Below are 23,060 nucleotides of genomic sequence, written 5' to 3' on the forward strand. Positions count from 1 at the left end.
CAGTCACCAGATCTCAACCCAATAGAGCATCTTTGGGATGTGGCGGAACTTGCGCTTCTGTCCTGGATGTGCATCCCACAAATCTCCATCAACTGCAAGATGCTATCCTATCAATATGAGCCAACATTTCTAACGATTTCTTGTTGAATCAATGCCACGTAAAAATAAAGGCAGTTCTGAAGGTGAAAGGGGTCAAACACAGTATTAGTATGGTGTTCCTAATAATCCTTTAGGTGAGTGTATAACACTCTAGTAGTAATTTTTGGATACTTTAATGCAAAAATTTGATCAAAAAGCACATATCAAAGTCAAGCAGACATATCTAGGAAATTTAAACATTAAAGTTTTAAATTTTAAAACAGAGCAAAAACACAAAGTACTGCCACAGTCTGTATTTAAGAGTAGATAGAGACTATCATTTAAAAGTCAATTAAACTGAGTGAATTAATCTTTGTCACATTATTCTGGTATTTTATGAAGGCTGTAAATAAACTGTATCGCCTCTTTCACTCAGATTGGACTGTAGAGCACTTTCTCCTGAACTCCTGTCCTCCAGTGCGAATCCACTTGTTGGCCACTACATTAAAAGACATGAAGATAATTAAATAAAGTTTCTTTCTATTTTACATCTTTATTATGTTGTTGATTACTTTCTAATGTAATTTGTTTAGTACATTATCTCCATTGACCACAATCATATTTGATAAGAATCTAAGTACTATATTTGAGGAATCTACCAAATAAATACATGCCTAATACACAGTAAATGTTATATCAACTTCATGCACTGTATCAGAGCTGAAGGAAATACAAAAATAATTACATTTTGCTTCAAGATTTGAATCAAGTTATTATTAATCAATTCATGAGGAAAACACAAAGGCTTGGAGACAACTCACCCCATTTGTTGCCTACAAACACAGGACAACTTGCATGTAAGGTTCTGTTATCTTGATTTCCATTTTCTAGCAGGTTGAACCAAAGCACTGCCGTACCCTGAAAGGAACAGAATGGTGTAAACATGATGATGTCACATGACACGCACTGGTAAATAATAAACCACTTCACTAACTCTTTTTGGAAGAAGTGCTGCACCAGTTGTAGGAAACACTGTCGCCCCTCCAACATCCACATCACTCATCTACAACAGAGAAGATGACTGTCAGCAGTCTGGAAATGACATTAAAGTGCAGATTAAAGAGTTGTTTTGGATTATATTCTCACATAGATTAAAAGAGTGGCAATCCGGTCACCTCTGAATTGAAAGTCCGAGTCATTTGAATGCTGTGGAAAGATTTGGTGTTAAGTAAGAAATTAATGGTTATTGAATTTTTTTAAAGGGGTCCTATTATGCCTTGTTTCAGTGTCTTGATATAGTTTTAGTGATGTACTATAGGTTTCATGGTTGACTCTTCAACAAACACATCAGGACAGTGTGGTCATATACACACCTTATCAGGATGCAGCATGATTTGTCAGACCGTACATATCGCATACAACATCGTGTGCTGTGCTCAATATAAATGTTAAGGCAGGAGAGTCCACTAGGTGTCAGTACACACACACACACACACCATACTATCATCATTTCAGTTATGAAGATGTTTAAAATGCTTGCAAAAAATGACGCTTCACTGATAAAACGCAGAGTGCATAACCAATATGGTGCTTATTAGTGATCTACAAGGAAGTGCAGAATGACTTTAACATTGATCTCCTCTTATAATCTCAGAGATGTGGATGTGGACAGCAATTAAATTACCACACGACTAAGCAAAGTAAACTTAAACTGTATTTGCCCGTTTACAGTTTAAGAGCTTCAACAGAAAGAATCAAAGCAATAAGAATAGACCATTTTTAATGTTCTACCTTTGAGTCATAATGTGGCTCATACTGGCCTCCAATCCCATAATTTGCAACCTGGAAGAAATGTTGTATCTGAGTTCGAACAAACATTTAGATTGAACAATATAGAAACTGATAAAAGACATGCATAGACTGAATGCGCTGAAAGCAGTTTTGGATAAAAGTGTCTGCCAAATGCATAAATATAAGATGAAATTCAGGTTGCATTGTGATCTGTAATGCAAACACACCAAATATGAAACATCACGTTCCTCGCTTTAGATTACTTGTGGGATTATGCAAATTTGTCACTTTAGTTGAATATATTCAACTTGCGCAAAGAAGCGTTTGAAGCGACTAGCACATGTTTTCATGGCAATCACACCGCCCAATTTGCGTCATTCACATCACCCCATGCGAGTTCGCATCTTTGCATTGACTTTGCATGTAATCTACTTGCTCAAATCGTTGAATTCGCGTTTGGTGTGTACGCCCCATAATGGTGTGCGAATAGACGCGAATTGGGCAGTGCGTTTGCCGCGAAAACACATGCTATTTGCCTCAAACGTGTCTTCGCGCAAGTTGAAATAATTCAACTCAAACTAAAAATTAGCATGACACAAAGTTAAATGCCGCAAGTAATCTAGAGTGAGAAACGCGAAGCATCGTGTGCGTCTCCATTAGACTGTTCATACTTGAAGCTCCTCAGCTGTCTGCAGATCTAAACCCGTGACATCAGCGATTCTCTGATTGATTTGTGCAATCAGAGGGTCTTCATCTTCAGACAGCCACGCACTAAAAGAGATTACATTAAAAACATTACAAAAAAAAAACTACTGGACTACTCAATGCAAGGTTAGAGCAAGGGTTTTTTATGAATAAAAAATGGTTTAATAAAGGACTTAAATAAAATATAGTACAACGTGAACTAGATGTCCACAAACAGAAGTCAACATGTTGCTTTGGTTTCTCAGTTGTACTTTAGCTGTAAAAAATCAGAACTTAATAAATTAATTTTGGATGGACAGAAATTCTCATCATTCTAAGAAATCTTGCTTTAAATGTTCCCACAAATCTCTGCATGATTGTTTGATTTTTTGTTAATAGCATCTGGAAGCCAGATATACAAAACAACATGGGCGTGGGACCATTATATGTGGGTGTGACAAGACCCCCTCACTTTTTAAGACCAATAATATTGGACCCACTCACTTTTTTAGCTTATCTGTCTGTTCACTTGTTAGAGCGGCGTCAGTCAAATCCATTTCACAATATAGAGGAATGCCCTAATAAAGTAAATTCTGTTCCGCGTTTTAGCTACATCCTTGACTTTAACGCTGCTGCCTGCATCCTCAAATCCATTCCACTTTGCTCATTTGACTCCATATAAATTAAACACCTTTTTGTGTTTTTACTACTTTCGCCAAATGCACTCTGTGTGACACAACAAGGTAAACAAAGCTTTTAGGCTATACTGTATAAAAACAACTGTTTAATTAAAAGACACGAGAATACAAGAAAATTACATCTTTTCCAGTAAATGTTTTGGACCCACCCACATTTATTTATTTTTTTTGCTTCAGACGCCCATGCCAAACAAAGTTTAGTTGGGTCCTAATCTGTAATTTAGATCTCTTTGAACAAAACTGAGTTATCCAGTATGGCAAGAAAAGTTTTGAACCTTTTGCTAACATCTTTAATTTTATGTGAAATATATTATAGGTAATGTATTAAGCATCTGTAACTGTGTTAAAAATGTAAAATAAAAGTGTAGAGTGCCTATTAACACTAAGAGTAAATAGAATCCATTTTTGGCAATCACTATTTACCATTTATATTTATCATTATCTCCACCCACCAATATTTGGTTGGACCACTAATGCTTAAAAAAAGACGCATAGAATTGAATAGATTTAGTGTCGCATGCAGTAGTAAGTAAGGCTTGTTGAACTGGCTTTTGATGCAATGTCCACTTTTAGCCGACCTTGCTTTTTCCCCTTTTTATATTACATATAACATTTATTTTCAATTAAAATAGTTTAAAAAGTGGAATTATAGCACCTAACAAGTGTTTATGAAGAAAAAAACAATTTATTGGGTAGGGTAAGGGGCTTGTATTCTCCCGGTAATGCAGCATCCATTTATTTAATTTGAACAAATATAATCATTGACACTCCATGTTATTATTGCATCCTATTAATCTACAAAAATAGATTCCGAGAGCGATATTGCTTTTATACAACAGTTCGATGGCACACGTTTGAAAAACGAAAACTAGAAAACAACAACGGAGTTATTTTAAAAGCCTCTTTGTTTGAGAACTACTTCTTCCGCCACGGATTTGAGGGCGGCCAGAATGACAGGTAAAACTTTCGGCTGCTTTGAAGCTCATAACAACTCAATGGACAGAAAAGCCGTTACTTTATATTACCGTTTCTTGGTCACAAAGTGTAGTTTTAAGATTAGTTCAGTCGAGAATGTATATGTATTATATTTAAATCTGCAGTCGATTAGTAAAGATAGCGCCTGTTTGAACGTTTGCTTAGTGAGATTCGGTACGAATGAGAACCAAAGCATGAGCGGACGTCAGTGTTCACTCGCCCTGCTGACCACCGCCCTCTCTGGGCTACATCTCTGACAGGGATTCCCTGGCTCTGATATTCGCCTTGTTTGTTTTTGATGGTCAAAATTAGATCAAATCAGCAGTATTTGGTGTCATGATCAAACTATTACTTGTTTTTTTATTCATATTTAGTGTCTTTTGTGTTGTTATTGTTTTGGCGCGAGGTAAAAGTTAATAAAACTATACTTGTATAACGTTACTATTGCTTTCTCATTTATTTTTAACGCGATACGAGCACTCGATTATTATTATTAAACTTTGTTCTTGTCAGTACTATACAAAACGTTTTTTTTATAAGTGTCAGAGAGATGTTTTTGCATGCTGCTTATAAATATATCAGTGGCGATATCTCATAACATGTTTTAATAGTCACGTCACGATAAAGTAAATGATCAATGTCCACATTTAAAAGCTGCGGTGCTTACCTGCTGTTTCACGGTGTTTTCGCGTTCTAATAAGAGATATAGCTCCAGAAGAAAACGAGTGTTTAATTATATTCCTCTTTCCAAGTGTTAATCGTCCACACGATGTGACAAGACATTTCTCCCATTAACTTTAACGTAACATCCAAGAGCGCTGATCTTTGACGCAATAATAACTTCCGATTGGGATTCACCGACTGATTTACGAGCTAGTGAACTAATAAGACACACGGAGAGTGATTCAAAACAGGGCGTCTGTGTTTTTCCATTCAGAGATGAGCCTGCTTAGGACCTCCATTCACTAGGTGGTGGAATAATAGGAAAGGTGAAGGGGTTACAGTGCCGTTATCAGCACAATATCGCATAGCTCTTAGCCAATCAGATTCGAGAACCAGAAAGAACTGTTGTATAATTAGTAATAATGCATAGTGCAAAGAGCTGCTACTTTTACAAGCTGTAAATGGAATATATATATATATATATATATATAAATGGATATACTGTACATATATATATATATATATATATATATATATATATATATATATATATATATATATATATATATATATATATATATCACCTACTGTAAACAGCATAAAGCTAAGAAAATGCTGCTGTTAGTTATAAACTGCATCTATTGCTAATTATGCTTTTTTGCACTTTAGTGTAAATAGCTGCTGCATAAAAAGAGAGCATATAGATCACATACCTTTTTGACACACGAAATGCAGTAGAAAACTTTTTTCCAGTGACTGGATCTATAACTTTAGCTCTGGAAAGCTACAAAAAAGAAAAGAGATTTGTGTTAAATATGTATTACAGTCATTTCATTAATATTCAGTTCTTATCTATCTTCAAAAAAAAACCACTGAATCAATCTGTAAATATCTTCCATGAATTGTAATATGTCTGTGTGTTTATTGAATTATTTAGATTTTTACTATTATCGAAGAAATAATTAGATCATCCATATCAAACAATTAAATGAAGACTCCTGAGCACTTTTAAACACTATATCACAGGCACACGTGCATGTAACACCTCTTTTTTTTTTTTCAATATGTTTTATTGTCATTTTCTCATTTTATAACCCCAGAACAAGTACACTTGCTTACACCTCTTCACATATACATCTTCCATTAATACTTCTTAAAAAAAATATTAATAAATAATAATAATAATAATATTAATAACTAACAACAACGAAAAACAAACAAAAATAAATAAATCGTTAATAAAGAAAAAAAATAAAGATTAATAATTACATTGTCTGTAACAAATTTATATACTATATTGTCAAAAAAAAAAAAAAAAAAAAAAAATCCTTTCTATAGTCTGCAGTCCCAATTTACAAAATATTTATGTATGGCTCCCACAGCCGATCAAAGTCATTCCTCTTACATTTAGCGATATATGTTAGCCTTTCCAGTCCGATACAATTTGATATCTCCTTAATCCACATTTTCATGGATGGAGCGTCCATACTCTTCCAGCATAGTGCAATAACTCTTCTGGCTTGAAGCAGACCAAAGTCTATAAGGTTAGTCTGTCTTGATGTTTGTATAAAGTCCACTGAGTATATTCCAAGAATGCAAAGTTTTACATTCATAGGAATTTTAATGCTAAACATATTGGACATACATGTTAAAACCTCCTTCCAGAAGTTTTGTATTTTTGGACATTCCCAGAGGCAATGGTATAATGTACCTTTGTTATCCAAGCATTTAGAACACACATCTGGAATATTACAGGACATTTGATGAAGTTTAACAGGTGTTATATAGGTTCTCATTAACCATTTATATTGAAGTAATTTAAACCTGGTATTTATTGTCTGTGTTTGTGCTTTAAGACATGCGTATTTCCAATCTACCTCATCTATATCTTCCTTTATATCCATTTTCCAAGCATTTAATTTGTCCAATGTTGATTCAGTACTGTGTTTGACCATTAAATTATAGTACACCGATACATGACCCTTGCCTTCTAAATTCCCAAGAATTGTTTCTTCTAATCTTGATAAAGATGGCATACAGAGTATCTGTTTTTCTTTTGATAACATGTAACTTTTCAACTGCAAGTACTTGAAAAAATGCTTTTTGGGGATTTCATATTTCTGGCACAACTGATCAAATGAAAGTAAAACACCATCTTCATATAAATCCATAATTTTCTGAATGCCTCTTATATTCCAAAACTTAAATCCACCATCTTTATTACCAGGTATAAATTGTTCATTGCCCCAAATAGGAGTAAACTGTGATAATCTCGGCATATCACCAATATGCTTATGTACATCGTGCCAGATGGAAACAGTATTTTTAAGAAAAGGATTTTTTGTTTTCTTCTTCAATGACTTAATATCTGAAGAGTATAGATACATCTTTAATGGCATATCCGAGATGGACTCTTGTTCAATGTCTACCCAAGCTGGAGGTGCTGTTGTAAAAAAATAATATAATGCTGAAGTCAGTTGGGCAGCCATATAGTACCATCTAAAATTCGGAAGCTGGAGCCCTCCTCTTTCATAAGGCAGATGTAATAACTTAAGGCGAAGTCTAGCTTTTCTATCATTCCAAATAAAAAGAGCAATTAGTTTGTTAAGTTTATTAAAAAAAATGTTTGGTAGTGGCAATGGGAGTGTTTGAAACAAGTATAAGAATTTTGGCAAAATAGACATTTTAATTATATTAATTCGTCCGATCATGGATATTGGTAGATTTGACCATTTTTTCAATATTTCAGTGGTTCTTTCCATCAGGGGATCATAATTTATTGAGAGGATTTCATTAATTTCGGGAGTAATTTTGACACCTAAATACCTAAAGCCTTCCATAGTTATCATAAAGGGGGTATTTATTATGGGTCTATGCCTTTCTTCCTTATTTAAAAACAATAATACTGATTTAGAGTTATTAATTTTATATCCAGAAAATGCTCCAAAATTTTCAATTAACATCATCAACTTGGAAATACTACTTTTCACATTAGTGAGAAAAAATATGATATCATCAGCAAATAGAGAGATACGATGGTCCTTCTCCCCAATTAGAATGCCTGATATTCCTGTGTGTGCTCTCACTGCCATAGCTAGGGGTTCGATTGCCAATACGAACAACAGCGGTGACAAAGGACACCCTTGACGTGTTGATCGCTGTAAATTGAATGATCTTGAGATATTATTATTAGTTAGTATCTCCACTTCTGGGTCCATATATAACAGTCGAATCCACCTCAAAAAAGTTTCACCTAATCCAAATCTTGGAAGGACATCAAAGAGATAGTCCCATTCTATTCTGTCGAATGCTTGGCATGCATCTATTGATAACATTGCAGTGTCTTTTTCATTATGTCTCTCATGTATAATATTCAAAACTCTTCTTATGCATGCATGTAACACCTCTGATGTTTAACAGATATCTGTTTCATTTTTATTTACCTTTGGTCTGGCCAATCTTTTGATGACGTCTATCTCTCGGTCTGAAAGAAAGTCATGATATCTCCAAACCATTGGCTGGTGCCACTCCTCTTCCTCTTTGAAAGGGGCATACATCATCTGGTTACTTGTCCTGTACCTGCACACCAGTTTTCTCTTCATCTGTGGTTTCTACAAACATTCATGCAAAATTAATTTAGGTTAATGTCACAACTGTACGAAACTGATCTTCAGTTATTAAGGAGCACCTCTTTCAAACTACATTATTTTGTGTATTTGGTATAATACAATGTGTTTGTGTGGTTTATGGTTAAAAAACACATTATTTTTCACATACCATACATTTTTGTAGCTACAGATTGTCTTCCTGAAACACACAGATTTTGTTCAAAACTGTCCCTGATTGGCCAGCTAATCCGTACGTTGTGATTGGTCTGAATACCTCTGACGTCAGCCGGAAATGTGACGCTCCTTACCATGTTTAAAAAATAATTATTTTGCTAACAGGAGTTAACTTACATGCTGTGAGTCCAAAGAGGGAGGAATTATAATAATGTCGGTCTTCATTACATAACCAATCCAGGAAGCAAACTGTTGCCTACAAACTGTGTATTTGATGTAGTCCAATAAAAAGAGATTTACGTTGGAGCCGATAACTCGCGTCATCTTTTACTTTGGGGTTTTTAATTTTTGCATATCGTTAACATGAACTAACACACTTACACACCAAAGGAAATTGTGAATCGGACCATTGGTGCTCTTTAAAGTTATAATTGACCCAAAAACTAAAAGTATTTTAATGTCCCTCTAAAAATGCTTATGAACATACTGTATATGAACTCATGTCAAATTAGAAAAACACTCAATTGGAGAATATGAAGAAGAAAGAAATGTTCAGGTTTGAACTCGCCATCAGTACCTGCTTCCCTGTGCACAGAGCTTCATATTTGTTTTCCATTGGTTGGCTGTCAAATGGATTGATGGCTTTTGATGTCCAGTCCCATGTCTTCATGCTCTCTATTACGTTTGCATAACATGCAAGTAGATCTCTCACATGTAAAGGATCTGTAGTGTGAATAAGTGCATTCAATAAAAATTTTAATCAGAGAATAATTAAAGAAAAATTTGAGCACTATTTTAATTGGTTTTTAAAATGTAATAGTATAGATGCTTGATTGTTTAAAACAGATTATTTTCACTACACTGATTGGTCAAGCTGGCCCATATTAAACTGGTGTGAAATGCCTCATCGCTTACAATAACCACGAGTTTCATCTTCTCGGGTGTATACAGTAACAACAGCTTCACCAATCACCTGCTTGTATTCATAATTGTCTTATACATTTCAGATGCAACGTTATAACCATCTTGGTTACGATTGTAACTTCTGCTCCCTGATGGAGGGAATGAGATGTTCACTCTTGGGAGCACAATCACCTCTTTTCCAGAAAGGGCTAATAAGAACTGGAAAATGAAATCTAAATGTCAGGCTCCACGGAAAAGCCGCTGAGCGCCGGTTTTCAGTGCGGAAGAAAACCGCTTGATGCTGGCTTTTTTTGAAAAACGGCAAGCTTCCATTGGAAACAATTACAAAACATATGCTGGCCACGGGCGTAAAAGCTTTGGTGTGCACGGCCCCTAAAAGCTTTGGTGTGCACGCTCCCTTAGGCTACTTAAAAACCCACATCGAACCAGTAGAGCAGCCCTCCATGATCCCGCAGGTAGCAGCTCATGAGCAGGTAAGCTTGTTCGTTTGTTACGCCCGCCGTGACATTTTAAAGCTTTCTTGTATTATGTGAAAGCTGTCCAAGCTGTCCGAGGTTGTTTGCCAATGTTGAATAATTTCATTGATCACTGATTAAAGTTCACATATGTGTTTAGTATTGGTATTTGAGCAGGCATGCGTGACCTGACATGAGAGTTTTACTCTGCAGACTAGGTCTTGACTCGGACTCAAACCTCTCTGGACTCGAATTTGACTCAGACTTAACTAACCCTGGTCTCGGACTTGACTCGGACTTGAATCAGCTGGTCTCGACTACAACACTGTTCGTTGCGGCCCGGTGACGTCATTGGCTTTCAAATACGGCCTTGGAAGGCCACAGACCCTGAATTGGGATGCACTCATAGTCTTTATGCTTCACATGAAGGATATACTATTCTCTCTAGAAATTTGACTAGCCTTAGTGTTTGACTAACCATGGCCCAGGTCAGGAGCAGACAGAGCAACTTAACTGATTGCCTGCTAGCTGCCTTGATGTTTCACATAGATCACATAAATTGCAGCACACAGAGTTTATATTGCAAAGAAATAAACGTATACGCACAACCGGCGCAACGTCATAGAATGTCTCTGAACAGGTTCACGCCCACTTTTGGGGGAAAACAAACTAGACTTCCCATTGAATTCCATACAAAATAGCGGAATAAAGCAACGTTCGTACACACCCGGCAGGCGTAAATAACTTAAGAAATCACTCAGATTAAACATGTTGAGTAATTATCTGTCCCTGCCTGCCATAGAGCGCGAAGATACATTAACACATTTAATCTGGTCACTATAAAAACATGTCACGGCTCATGTCAGTCAGTAGATCTCAAAGCAAACAGACCTTAAATGTTTAAGCCTGTATCAGACAAAGATACAGATTTTGAAGAACAACCAATTGACAAGGTGATCAATCCACCAATCGATCCAATATACACCATTCAACTGACAGCTAGTAGTCAAACTTGTAATAAAACGTTTTAACAGGTAAGAGGACCCAAACTCATTCGTTTGGCACTAAAGAACAAAGTCTAAATAATCGGTGCAGGCAGGATCCTCTTACTCAAAACAGAGCATGGCAAACAAATTCCACTTGCCGATTCTCATTGGCCCTACTTTTCTAGAAAATATTGTAGGTGATTTAGCTCCCAAAAGTGAACACCTAGTGTTGTCATCAGGAAATATGGTTCACGTCCACTGTGTTGTAGTCCCAATAGTGTAATTCCTCAAATTCTCTCTTTGGAGTAAACCTTTTGCTGTGTAGCTGCAGATCTTCTTCATGTCTAAAAAGCAACATACACGCTAACTAAAGCTGAAAATGTGAAAGAGCGTAATCTGACCCCTTTAACATAAAACAGGTTGTACATTATTGACAAGTAGCAAAATAAAACAAGATATCAAGTAGAAAAAAAGAAAAATGTTACTTTCTAAAACAGGGTGGCACATGACAATAAATGTGGCTTAAGTATTAAAAGTGTTCAATGTTTTTTAGATACCTTGACACTATTAAATGCATTTGTGCTAAATACAATCTGAAAGTGCTAAATTAAGTTATTGCAACCTATTGTGAAATGATGTACCTTGGGTAGATGCCAGTTGACAGGAGAATAATGCCAGCTGGTCCTGAACTTCTTCTTTGCTCACGATGGCTTTCTCACCTACGCTGAGTTTTCTGAGGGTCTCCTGCATCCAAAGTAGGGCAAACTCGAGCTTTTCATTCTGATAGGAAACCATTGCAATATGAAACGTTTCATCTGGATCCAGTGTTACATTGTTCTTCATTTCTAGGGAAAAACACAAATTACAATAACACAAAATAGAAGGAGGAAAGCTCATCTGTGGAAAAACTTTCTGGCACAATATAACATTGCTGGGTGGTTTCCATCTTTCATTATAAAGTAGAGGATATAGTAACCAAGAAATAAAGATTGAAATAAAACCCACCACAAAATGCAGAGATGTTTCTTGGATCTAATCTGTACATTTCCTGCAGTCTGAGCAGGCCCAATACTACACCGTCTACATCATCTGCACCGGGCAGCTTTTCAGCTGAAGATCGTAGTTTCTTCAAAGTGCCTGTGAAAAACATTTTAGGCTATTATTAAAAGTTATGAAATATTGTGAGAAGCTACATTCATAAGGTGTTTGTTTTTTCTTAGACCTGTAAGTCTTTTTTCTTCTATGATGTCTCTTGTTGTAGTCCAGACTCGGTTGAGCTTTCTCACAAGCTGATACGCTGACAGTGGGTTGCTGATGAATTTTTCTTTGTCTTTAGAAGTGTCATCAAAGTTATGTCCTAGCACACTAACAGCCCTGATGAATGGTACATAAAAATTTGAATATCAGTACTGAGTAGCGATTTATTCCCTTTTCTCGTGCCATTTAAATGTATAACATAGATCAGATTTTTCATATACATAAAATGTAAAGCTATCGTTAAATGTAAAGCTTTAGTAAATGAACATAGCCTAAGTAGGTTTTCTGTTTACAGTGTGGAGTCTAAAGGGGGTCGCACACCGGATGCGCAGTGCCGCGTCGAGTTGCGTCTAGGACAACTCGGAGGTTTCGTACAACGGAAGTGTACATTAAATAGCGCAAGCAGATAGCGTCTACTTTAAAATGCAAAATATACGTTAGCAGCCAATGTTAATCGTTAATGATTTGGGACAAATATGATGTTATTTAATGTTAAACTATGTGACTGGCGCTCTGTGGCGCGACAGGGATTTGAGCAACTTCCTGAGTCAAAGCTGGGCGCCGCGGACAGTCACCACCTGTCGGCGCTGGTGAGCGTATACTCATAGAAAACAATGTGTTCGATTTTTTAGAACGGCGCTGTGCGATCCCCTTTAGTGTACAGTTAGCATCTTTGCTATCAGTGATGTATGGTGTGCTATACTAAGCCTGCACAAGCATAAGCATCTGGGCTTCTGAACAAAACACAGTTTAGCCAATCCACAGGTCAAAAGCATCAAGGGTGTTCCAAAGATATTGGTGCTCAACCCTATCAAAAGCTTTTTCCTGATCAATGGAGATGAGCCCTAAATCAATGCCCAAAAGGCCAGCAACCTCTATTACATCTCGAACAAGAAAAATATTATCAGAAATGGACCTGCCAGGCACATAACATCAAAGAGATCTTCTCCCCAGGGGCGCCGTAAAGGGGGGAAAAGTTAGGACGATTCTAAGGGCCCATGAACTTTTGAGGGCCCCAGCCAAGGACTGTGCCACAAACGCAACCCCCTTGAGCTGAGCCCTCTTAGCTCCGCCCCATCTTTACTCTGCGTGTTTGCGCCGTCTTCAATCCACGGTCTCACAGTGCGCGTGAACTTCAGAGAGCAAGGTGTGTGTATTTACTGCTATTTGCTATGATATCTGCATATGTGCACTTCCTTACTATAAATGCAGTTTACAAAATGTGACGCTGGAGCAATACAATGCAGTTTTCTTTCAACTGTAAAGTCTTTGCTCTGTTCACCTCAGTTTAAAAATAAACAAGGTGATTTACGTTCCCTGTTTTATGTTATGATTCTAACGCGAAGTCAGTCCTTATAAGCTGTTTTAATTAATGTAGCCCGTATAAGCTAATTAACATAAACTAGAAATGCGATCGGTTACACACTTCAATGTTTTGCAACGCAATATGCCAAAGAAGGATTTTTATGCAGTCGTGAATCGAGTTGATTGTGATAAAACTGAAATGCAACGAAGGCTAAACTAGTCCAGTTATGTATATTAAAGCTTCTCACCTTGCAACAGGTTTAAGAAATCAATGGAAATCTATGTTGTAATCTGCTATAGTTGTCATTCATTTCATTTTAGAGTCCCGGGTTGATTAAAAAACAGTCTGAAGAATCATTTAATAGCAGTAGCTGTTTTCTCAAGTTCACAGTTTCAATCATCTGTCGTTATTTTTGCTTTACTGAAGCTGCTGGTGTGTGAAACTTGTTATTTACCTTATAAATAATGCTAATAATTATAATACAGGCTTTGGTCAAGCATTTTTGACCCAGTCTTATTTGAGGCATAAGGTATAGAAAAGATGCATTGTTGTTGTTCGCCATTTTTAAATGTTACAATGTTGTGTGTGTAACAGCTCAAGTATGTCACTGAGACTGCATGTGAAAATCAGACTAAAGTCTCAAATCTTATTGTATGATAAAAAGCATCACAGTTTAATTTCAAGCATTAATTTCACTATGATTTCAATCTCTGACATGATCTTACTCCGTCAATATTAAAGATATAAAGATTCTATGTTCTTTACATTATGTAGGATGAATTTATGTGGAAAACAGTAAAACACAAATAAATACTTCAGCTGGGTTTTCACAGGCATGGTCACATTTATCTTTAATCTTTAAGAACGTTGCATTTTCTCTGAATATTCGATTAATGTACTGTATTTTTCAATTAAATTTACATTGGACAATAAATTATCTTAGCTGCAGACATTGTAGGTGTCTATAAATACTGATAATTGTGGTCATAACAATAGCAAAATAAATAGTTCTGTATTATTAAATTACAGACAAAGATTTTGAATAGCTACAGTATGTTGGATTGTATGTTTGGTGCGAAATGGGTATGGTGGGGGCCTGACCCCCTATTCTTTCATAGGGCCCAAAATTGCTAGCGGCGCCCCTGCTTCTCCCATCACCTCCCAAAAGGCTTTATAAAACTCAGTTGGACGCCCATCAATACCTGGACCCTTTCCACTCTCCATGTTCTGCAGTGTATTGGATAGCTCTCGTGCACACAAGGGCTTCTCTAGCTTCTCTTCCTTTGACTTTTTAAAAGCTTTGATAAGCCTCAATAAAAACTGGCAGACAATTCCTCACTGTCTTTATATTCATCCCCATACAGATCATTATAGAACTTTACAACCCACTGTTTTATTTAATCACATTCTTTCTGATCCCATTTTTAAATCCTAGTGAGGTTGTGAATTGCAACCAATGGCTCAGTCCACTGCTCACCCCTTGTTTTTGAAACACATAGAGAAGCTACTGTAGCAACAAACATTTCATCGTCGGAGACAACTTAGTAAAAAAGTTTGTCTGTTAAGGGTTTCTGTAGAAACAAGGCCGCCCTAAAATGGCGACTTCCATGTAAGGGGACCCTCGGTGTATGTAGATAAAAAGGTCTCATTCTAAGATAACACACACATAACGGTTCATTATTAAAGGTCTTTATACTCCACTGATAATATAGTTTTGAATATTATTTTGCATTTCTGGCAAAAGATCCTTCTAAAAATTACACAATGTGCCTTTAAAGTTCTTCAGTACATCAGATTATGTTCCAAGTGCACTGTACTGCATGTTCAACCCTCATAAACTATTGTCTTAATGAATAATGACCAAATAATGTCCAAAAGTCTAAGTCCAAAACAGCATACCATTTATAGGATGTCCTGGGCCGGTACCCAACACCTCTCCTCCGGACCATACCCCTCCCAGTCCACCAGATATTAGAAACCTCTACCCCGGCGGCGCACATCTAAAAGAGACTTAACAGTATAAGCCGGGGTACCATCGATGAGCTGTTGGGCGGGAGGGACGGGAGCAGAAGGGACAGGATTAAGGGGAGAGAAAAACACCGGTTTTAATTTAGATACATGAAAAACCATGTGAACTCGACCGAGAGTAGGCGGCAATCTGAGCTTGACTGTCACCGGGTTGATTATCTTAATAATGGTATATGACCCAAGGAAGCGGGGTGCCAGCTTACGAGAAGGCTCCCGGAGAGGCAGATCCTTGGAAGAAAGCCATACTTTCTGCCCACAAATAAAGCGAGGGGTAGGTCGGCGGTAACGGTCAGCCGCGGCCTTGGTTCGTCTGGAAGCTAGGAGAAAGGAATAACTGTTAGCACCAGGAGCTCAGATATTAATAACTCAGACAGCGGAGCGCTCGACCTAGATCCTGATTAGCCCGTTCACATTGCCCATTGGTCTGAGGGTGATAACCTGAAGACAAGCTGGCCGTGCAGCCGATCTGTCTACAGAACTCATGCCAGAAATGAGAAATGAATTGTGGACCCCTATCAGAAACCACATCTGTGGGCAGACCATGTAAGCGAAAGACGTGTTTGATCATGGCACTAGCAGTTTCCTTGGCAGAGGGGAGCTTGGGCAAGGGGACAAAATGAGCCGCCTTAGAAAAGCGATCAACTACAGTTAAAATTACAGTGTTACCTTCAGAGCTGGGTAAGTTGGTAACAAAGTCAATGGCTATATGAGACCAAGGACGGGATGGGACAGGAAGGGGCATAAGATGACCAATGGGTGCTTGATGGGACGCTTTATTACGGGCACAGACTTGACAGGCTAATACAAACTGTCTGACATCAGGACCCATTGAGGGCCACCAGAAACGTTGGCGGACGGCAGCCAACGTTCTCCGAACCCCTGGATGGCAAACTAACCTGGACTCGTGACCCCACCGGATGACCTCAGAGCGCAGCGCAACCAGATCCCACAGTCGACCCGCTGGGCACCCAACTGGCACTTCCCCCCCTCAGCCGGCCCGCTCTACCCTTTTGCCCCAGCACAGGGAACCCACCACCCGTCCCTCAGGGAGGATGGTTTTGTCTCTGGTGGACTGAGGACCTTCAAACATACGGGAAAAGGCATCGGGCTTGGTATTCTTAAAACCAGGCCGGTACGAGAGAGTGAAGTTAAACCGGTCAAAGAAGAGTGCCCAACGGGCATGACGAAACGTTAATCTCCTGGCTGAACGGATGTACTCCAAATTCTTGTGGTCTATCCAGACCAGGAAAGGCTCTGAGGTCCCCTCCAACCAGTGACGCCACTCCTCCAAGGCCAACTTGACTGCCAGCAGCTCCCAGTTACCTATGTCGTAATTTCGTTCTGCTGGATTAAGCTTATGTGAGAAAAAGGCGCACGGATGCACCTTTCCGTCATTAGGAGACCTCTGGGCAAAAACAGCGCTGACCCCGACATCAGAAGCATCAACCTCAACGATAAATTGGGCTGCTGGATCTGGAATAGAACGAACTGGAGCAGAGATAAACCGGGACTTTAAATTATCAAAGGCCTCCTGAGCCATTTTATTCCAAGCAAACCTGGTCTTAGTTGAGGTGAGAGCCATAAGTGGCTGAGCAACCTGGCTGTAGTTACGGATAAATCGCCGGTAAAAGTTGGCGATGCCAAGAAACCGTAACAGCTCCTTACGGGATACGGGGAAGGGCCATTGAGCGACTGCTTTGACCTTAGCGGGGTCTGGAAGTATCTCACCAGCGGCTACGATAAAACCCAGGAACGAAACCGACCTCTGGTGGAACTCACACTTCTCTGTCTTAACAAACAGCTGATTCTCTAAGAGACGTCTAAGAACTCTGCAAACGTGTTGAGTGTGTCCCTGCATAGAGGGAGAAAAGATGAGAATATCATCTAAATACACAAAGACAAATGTATTAATCATGTCTCTCAACACGTTGTTGACCAGAGCCTGGAAGACAGACTCTTCCAGGAGCGTTCGTGAGCCTGAATGGTAGAACACAGTACTCAAAGTGTCCAGAAGGGGTGTTAAAGGCTGTCTTCCATTCATCCCCCTCTCTTATGCGTACCAGATGGTAAGCATTGCTCAAATCAAGGTTGGTGAAGAACTGGGCTCCCTGTAAAAGCTCAAAAGCAGATGACATTAAAGGGAGGGGGTACCGATTCTTAACAGTAACGTCATTTAACCCTCTGTAATCAATACAGGGATGAAGGGAGCCGTCCTTCTTCTTGACAAAGAAAAACCCCGCCCCTGTGGGCGAGGTGGAGGGCCGGATGAGACCAGCACGAAGGGCATCATTAATATATTGGTCCATAGCCTCTCTCTCAGGACCAGACAAAGAATAAAGTCTTTAGACGGAGAAGTGCCTGGGAGGAGATTTTGAAATAATGTTGCCTCTTGTTTCCTTATTCCCTTATGTGTCATGTTTTGATTGGTTCTTTGTCTGTATAAATAGCCCTCATGTTTCGCATTGTCTTTTGTCAAGCTTTGTTTGTTAAATGCAATGTCTTTACTGGTGGTGCGATGTCATGCCATGCATTTGTGTTTGTTCTTGTTTTATGTTTAAAAAACTGCACTTGGGTTCTCAATCACTCGCCTTTCGGTGGATATATTACAGAAAGCTTGACCATTTAGGAACCCAGCACATCTACTTGTTCATCTTCGCCAAGGTAATTGGCCTATTGAGGATTATGTGGAGGACTTCTGTGGACTACATCATCAGGTAGACTTCAATAATACCATATCCTGTTTAATGCCACGCAATACTCCACTTTGGACCCTAGAAAAATATATTGACTATGCTTTATTGTTGAGTGGCTCTCCTTTTACTGTGGGAAATGTGGATGAGGAGCCAAATAGTCCCTCGGTGTTTACCATACCAGAGCTTTATCACATCAAGACTGCCATGACACAGCCTATTCACTTCAAGCCTGCCATGCTACTGCCTGCTCTCACATTTCTGCCAAAGCAGACTTTTGTGCCCAGCATGCCCGAACATGTTCCTAAGATGCCCACTCAAGGTGGCCACCACACCCAAGCTTGATCACAAGATGGCCGCCATTGTTCCCCAATAAGTCTCTCAAGTCTATGAACCTGAGTCTCCTGAGCTACCTGCCGCAGTCAAGATGGCTGCCGCCATGCCTGAACTAGCTTCCAAGATGATCAAAATGAGATAACGGAGTTTATGTGTTAATATGGAAAAGTTTTCCAATGATTGCAAATTGTATTTTCTATTTGTGGTTCTGAAAACTGGTACCAAATGCAAATGGTTTGCACTTTTTTCCACAAACTTATGTGTCTGCCAAATTTCAGAAGAAAAAGCAAAGTCTGTTAGCAACTGTTTCTTCCACATCTTTTATGACATTGTCATACAATATTTAAATCGCAATAGCAGTTACCCATTTGCTATTTCACTTTTTTGTGGTGTAGCATCTGGAACCTGCCAAACATTTTAATGAAGTCACAATTCACAGAAATAGCCTTGCACAGAAATAGACAGAATTCTAGTGGGATTATACTATGCGGCGTGTTTATGAAAGTGAAGACGCTTACAGTCAAACACATTTTGGAGCACCTAAAGGTACGGTCCACTTTTTACACAAAAACATTTCAAAAGCAGGTTGGGTCTGAACAGGTTCAATGAGATCTATTTTCCAAGTATACAGCATGTATTTGAGTATACAGATTTTCTATATGTTAACACTTTTCCATTGTATTTGTTAATCTGTTAAATATGTAGGTGAAATTTGTTCAAATTTAATATAGTACTGTATTTAAGCTTGTATAACACTTAATGGCTATATTTTTGTGTTTAGTTCGCTTTAGAAGTTTTGACAAAATATGACTCCAAACAAGATTTCTGGTCTATCTTTTCTGAGCTTTAGTCATAGCAGTATTAAATACTCTTAAATAAAACTGAGTGATTGTGCTGTAAATGAAACATTGCGTCCATATTCATTAAAGTGTTTGTGTGTGATGGTCTAATCCAGCCAACAGCTACTCTGATTCCCGTTTAAGCTTTTCTATAAAGTCAGATTAAACGAAATAACACATATTCACTGAGAGATTTTTTGAAAAGTGCTCATTCTTCAGTTTGATTAAATGATGGCTGATGGGTAAAAAGGTCATTTTCTGACTTCACAAATAAATTCATTTAACCTCCACTACATTCTTATACAATATCATGAACCTTTACCTTTTCAGAAGATCCACCTGACTCTCCAATGCTGCTACATAATCACTAAAGGATTGAGCAAACTCCTTTTGGATGTCAATAAGTTGAATCATATGATCTGGAAATAAAATATCATTTTCAAGAGATTAAGCACTTTTATAGTAACAGAGAAGAGTACAGGATGAGATCATAAATAAAGAGACAAACCTGTTGAAGAGTAAAACTCACTGACAGCAGTACAGCACTGAATCCAGTGTGTTGATAGCAGTAAAATCAGCCACATTACCGTCATTTTAGTCTTTAGACTGCATACAAATGTCAAAATGACCTTGCGGACACCGGTATATGAACCGTTTTGTTCAAGTCTAAACTAGACTGAATGAGTTTGTGTTGTAAGTTGAGAAAACAGATTATAGTTAATTGTATTATGGTCTGAATGAATCATCCTTTATAATGAGGCAACCTCACAACTAATCCAGGTTATTACACCAAACAACACAACTAGACATTGTGGTTGTCTCGTGTAAAGATGTGCTTTATATTTCCTAATCTAATTGTGAAACAAAACCAATGGAGATCACTGAGAGCTGGATTGACTCATTTCTTTATTCATATTATTTACGTCTATTGTCAGGTAATTTTAAGGCCTACAAATCAAAATGGGTAATTTAAGTCAGATTTTTCTCCCTAAAATTGAAACATTGGACATTTTTGCTAAACCCAATAAGACTTCATCAAATGTCTCTCAATAACAGCACAGGTATATGAAGCCGTTCCAGGTGTGTTGACTGCATTACAGTTCCTTATATCACAGCTTTTAATTACTATACCCAACAGAATGCTATGGCATTCACACGACTCTACATTTTGGACTCATCGATTACTGAACTGGACGTAACTCATTTGTTTATGACAACCAGATACAGAAACGAGTCTTTTGAAAGAGACGAGCGACACACAGCGACAAAGTAAACAGATTAAATTGCCATTTCTGACTACACAATACATGTCACATTTAAAACAATCAAATTAACTTAAAATGATAGTTGTTTTATGAGATTTAAGACGACTGTGGGGTTATCATAACTTTAAGATGCTATTTAAGACAGTTTCTTTTATGAAAATTTGAATTCTTACGTTTTTTTTTCTTAAGAACATCCTGAAGGAAGAAAATAAGAACTTTCTTAAGAAGCTTTTTTGAGAATACAAAATATTCGTAACTTTTTTCTTAAGTTTAATTTTAAGAAAAAAAATGAAGAATTTTCATCTCAAGTATGTTTTGTGAGTCCGGCCCAGATGTCCTGATAGATAAAACCATAGCATTTAAAAAGAGGGTGAACTTTCTTTTTCACATGACTGTATGTGAATGATATACTGTAGACAGGCAGACAAAACAACAACAGATAGAAAGATGGTGGATAACAGAAACAGACTGAAATAAACTAAAATTAAATCCAAAGAAATACGCCTTCAAACTTAAGACATTTTATTGCAAATTTTACAGCAACATAAAACAAACATCAAAAGAACACTATAGGGCAATAATTTATCCATGACAAATGTATTAAAAGGTCTGGTCTGAAGTGATATTCCAGTACATCAGCACCTTGCACAAATGTGAGGTTAAACAGGGCCAGAAAGTAATAATACAAAATAAAATCTCTCAGTTTCAGTCTGTGTGCACGCATGTGTGTTGGTATATGTGGTTTAGGGGAATAGTGTTACATGAATAGTATATATTGACATGTTTATGATGCTATAAGCATGGTTTACGGGACACAGGAAGTGTAAACTGAAGGTCTTCAAATACTAAATGGTAGTTTTTCACAGATTAAAGACTGCCAACAGGTTTTTGTGACCATAGGTTAGAGGAATAAAATATACAGTTTGTACAGTATAAAATGCATTGCGTCTATGAGATTGTCCCCATAAACCACATATGCCAGCATGTGTGTGTGTTAGTGTGTGTTCAGATCATCACTGCATCAGATCAGTCCACTTCAGTCAGGCCGCATGGTCTCCTGAACTCCTGGCCTCTCTCATGAAACCATTTGTTTGAAACTGTAAGAGCAAAGAAACCGCTTGTAAACTGATGATGAAATCTTAAAGCATAATACATTATGTAAGGAATAATTGACGACGGGCCATTGAATTATAAGAAAATAATGCACACCAAGATGGTAATGCGGCACGAAGCGGAGAAACAGGTGGTGTGCAGGTGTGCATTATATTCAAATAATTCAAAGGACCGGAGTCAATTATTCCACTTATACCACAGTTACCACAAACATTGCTCTGGTGCCTATTTTTAAGACATTTTAAGACAAGTTAGGTGTGCGGTTTACAGAAAAATAATCAACACCCATAGAACATAGTAATAAAAACAGGCGAGTTGACGTTAAGTAATGCCTTCACTTGTTAAAGGTGACATGTCACAAGACCTTAACTCATTCACCGCCATTGACGAGTTATCTCGTCATTTATGAGTTCATATTTAACTAATAAATGTGCCTTTCTGGACGAATTTCAAAGTGAAAGTGTAATACCGCTTTTATCCAATACCAAAACGAATTTATCAAAAACGGAAGTTAAAAAGAGCTAATGATTTATTTTAACTGCGTTTATGTTTGATAGTCATTCTGAGGCTGATCTCTAACATAAATTTCTTTACAAAAACACAATTTTTTTAAGCTTTTTGCTCAAAATGTTGTATTTTTGAAGAGAAATATCCATATTTCAGTGGTAAATTAAGTAGAAAAAGTAAATATATAATGAAAAGTTTTTTTCCCCATTTTGTTTGTTTGTTTATTGTTTGTTTGAAAGCAGAGGGTGTGTTCTTTAATTTGATATAATTTGTATGTTTATATATTAATAGAAAATAATTTTTCCTGCAAGAAATTTTGTGAAAATTTTGTTAAAATCACAAAAATGCAGGTGGGCAACTTTTCTCAAAAAGGCTGGCGGTGAATGAGTTAAGATGTCAAATAAATCTTTGGTGTCCCCAGAGTATGTATGTGAAGTTTTTGCTCAAAATACCCCATAGATAGTTTATTATAGCATGTTAAAATTGACACTTTGTAGGTGCGAACAAAAATGTGCCGTTTTGGGTGTGTCCTTTAAAATGCAAATGAGCTGATAAAATGCAACACTGATTTGATGAAATTGAAACGCAATTGTGCTATCAATTATGTTTTCTCTTTCTATCTGCACTAAATGGCAGTGCTGTGGTTGGATAGTGCAGATTAAGGGGGGTATTAAAATAATAAT

General features: G+C 37.6%; 2 protein-coding genes across 7 annotated transcripts in view; both read right to left on the reverse strand.

Moving 5' to 3' along the window:
• Window positions 1–323: 323 nt before the first annotated feature.
• On the reverse strand, window positions 324–20,210 carry LOC129423452 (prolyl 4-hydroxylase subunit alpha-2). 2 transcript variants are annotated; one of them, XM_055179741.2, is made up of 14 exons: window positions 20,001–20,197; window positions 19,815–19,911; window positions 12,259–12,410; window positions 12,042–12,173; window positions 11,678–11,881; window positions 9,249–9,394; window positions 8,333–8,500; window positions 5,603–5,673; window positions 2,541–2,640; window positions 1,870–1,920; window positions 1,225–1,284; window positions 1,073–1,141; window positions 900–996; window positions 324–577 (listed from the first exon to the last, which is right to left on the reverse strand). In XM_055179741.2, exons 1-14 carry the CDS (start codon window positions 20,083–20,085, stop codon window positions 507–509), a joined length of 1,503 nt encoding a protein of 500 aa, XP_055035716.2. In that variant the 5' UTR covers window positions 20,086–20,197; the 3' UTR covers window positions 324–506. The 2 variants fall into 2 exon arrangements, 1 of the variants encoding a protein (XP_055035716.2); XR_008637737.2 differs by lacking the exon at window positions 324–577 and having other exon boundaries at window positions 920–996; window positions 1,254–1,284; window positions 20,001–20,210.
• A 1,052-nt stretch (window positions 20,211–21,262) lies between these two features.
• The window catches only part of p4ha2 (procollagen-proline, 2-oxoglutarate 4-dioxygenase (proline 4-hydroxylase), alpha polypeptide 2), a 34,294-nt gene continuing 32,496 nt past the window's right edge, over window positions 21,263–23,060 (reverse strand). For all 5 annotated transcript variants that reach the window (XM_055179737.2, XM_055179738.2, XM_055179736.2 and 2 more), the window contains one exon: window positions 21,263–21,854. In XM_055179737.2, coding sequence (XP_055035712.1) covers window positions 21,784–21,854 — 71 coding nt within the window. In that variant the 3' untranslated portion in view covers window positions 21,263–21,783. The remainder of the gene's footprint in view (window positions 21,855–23,060) is intronic.

Source organism: Misgurnus anguillicaudatus, chromosome 9 (genome assembly GCF_027580225.2).
Source record: "Misgurnus anguillicaudatus chromosome 9, ASM2758022v2, whole genome shotgun sequence".
Lineage (NCBI taxonomy): Eukaryota > Metazoa > Chordata > Actinopteri > Cypriniformes > Cobitidae > Misgurnus > Misgurnus anguillicaudatus.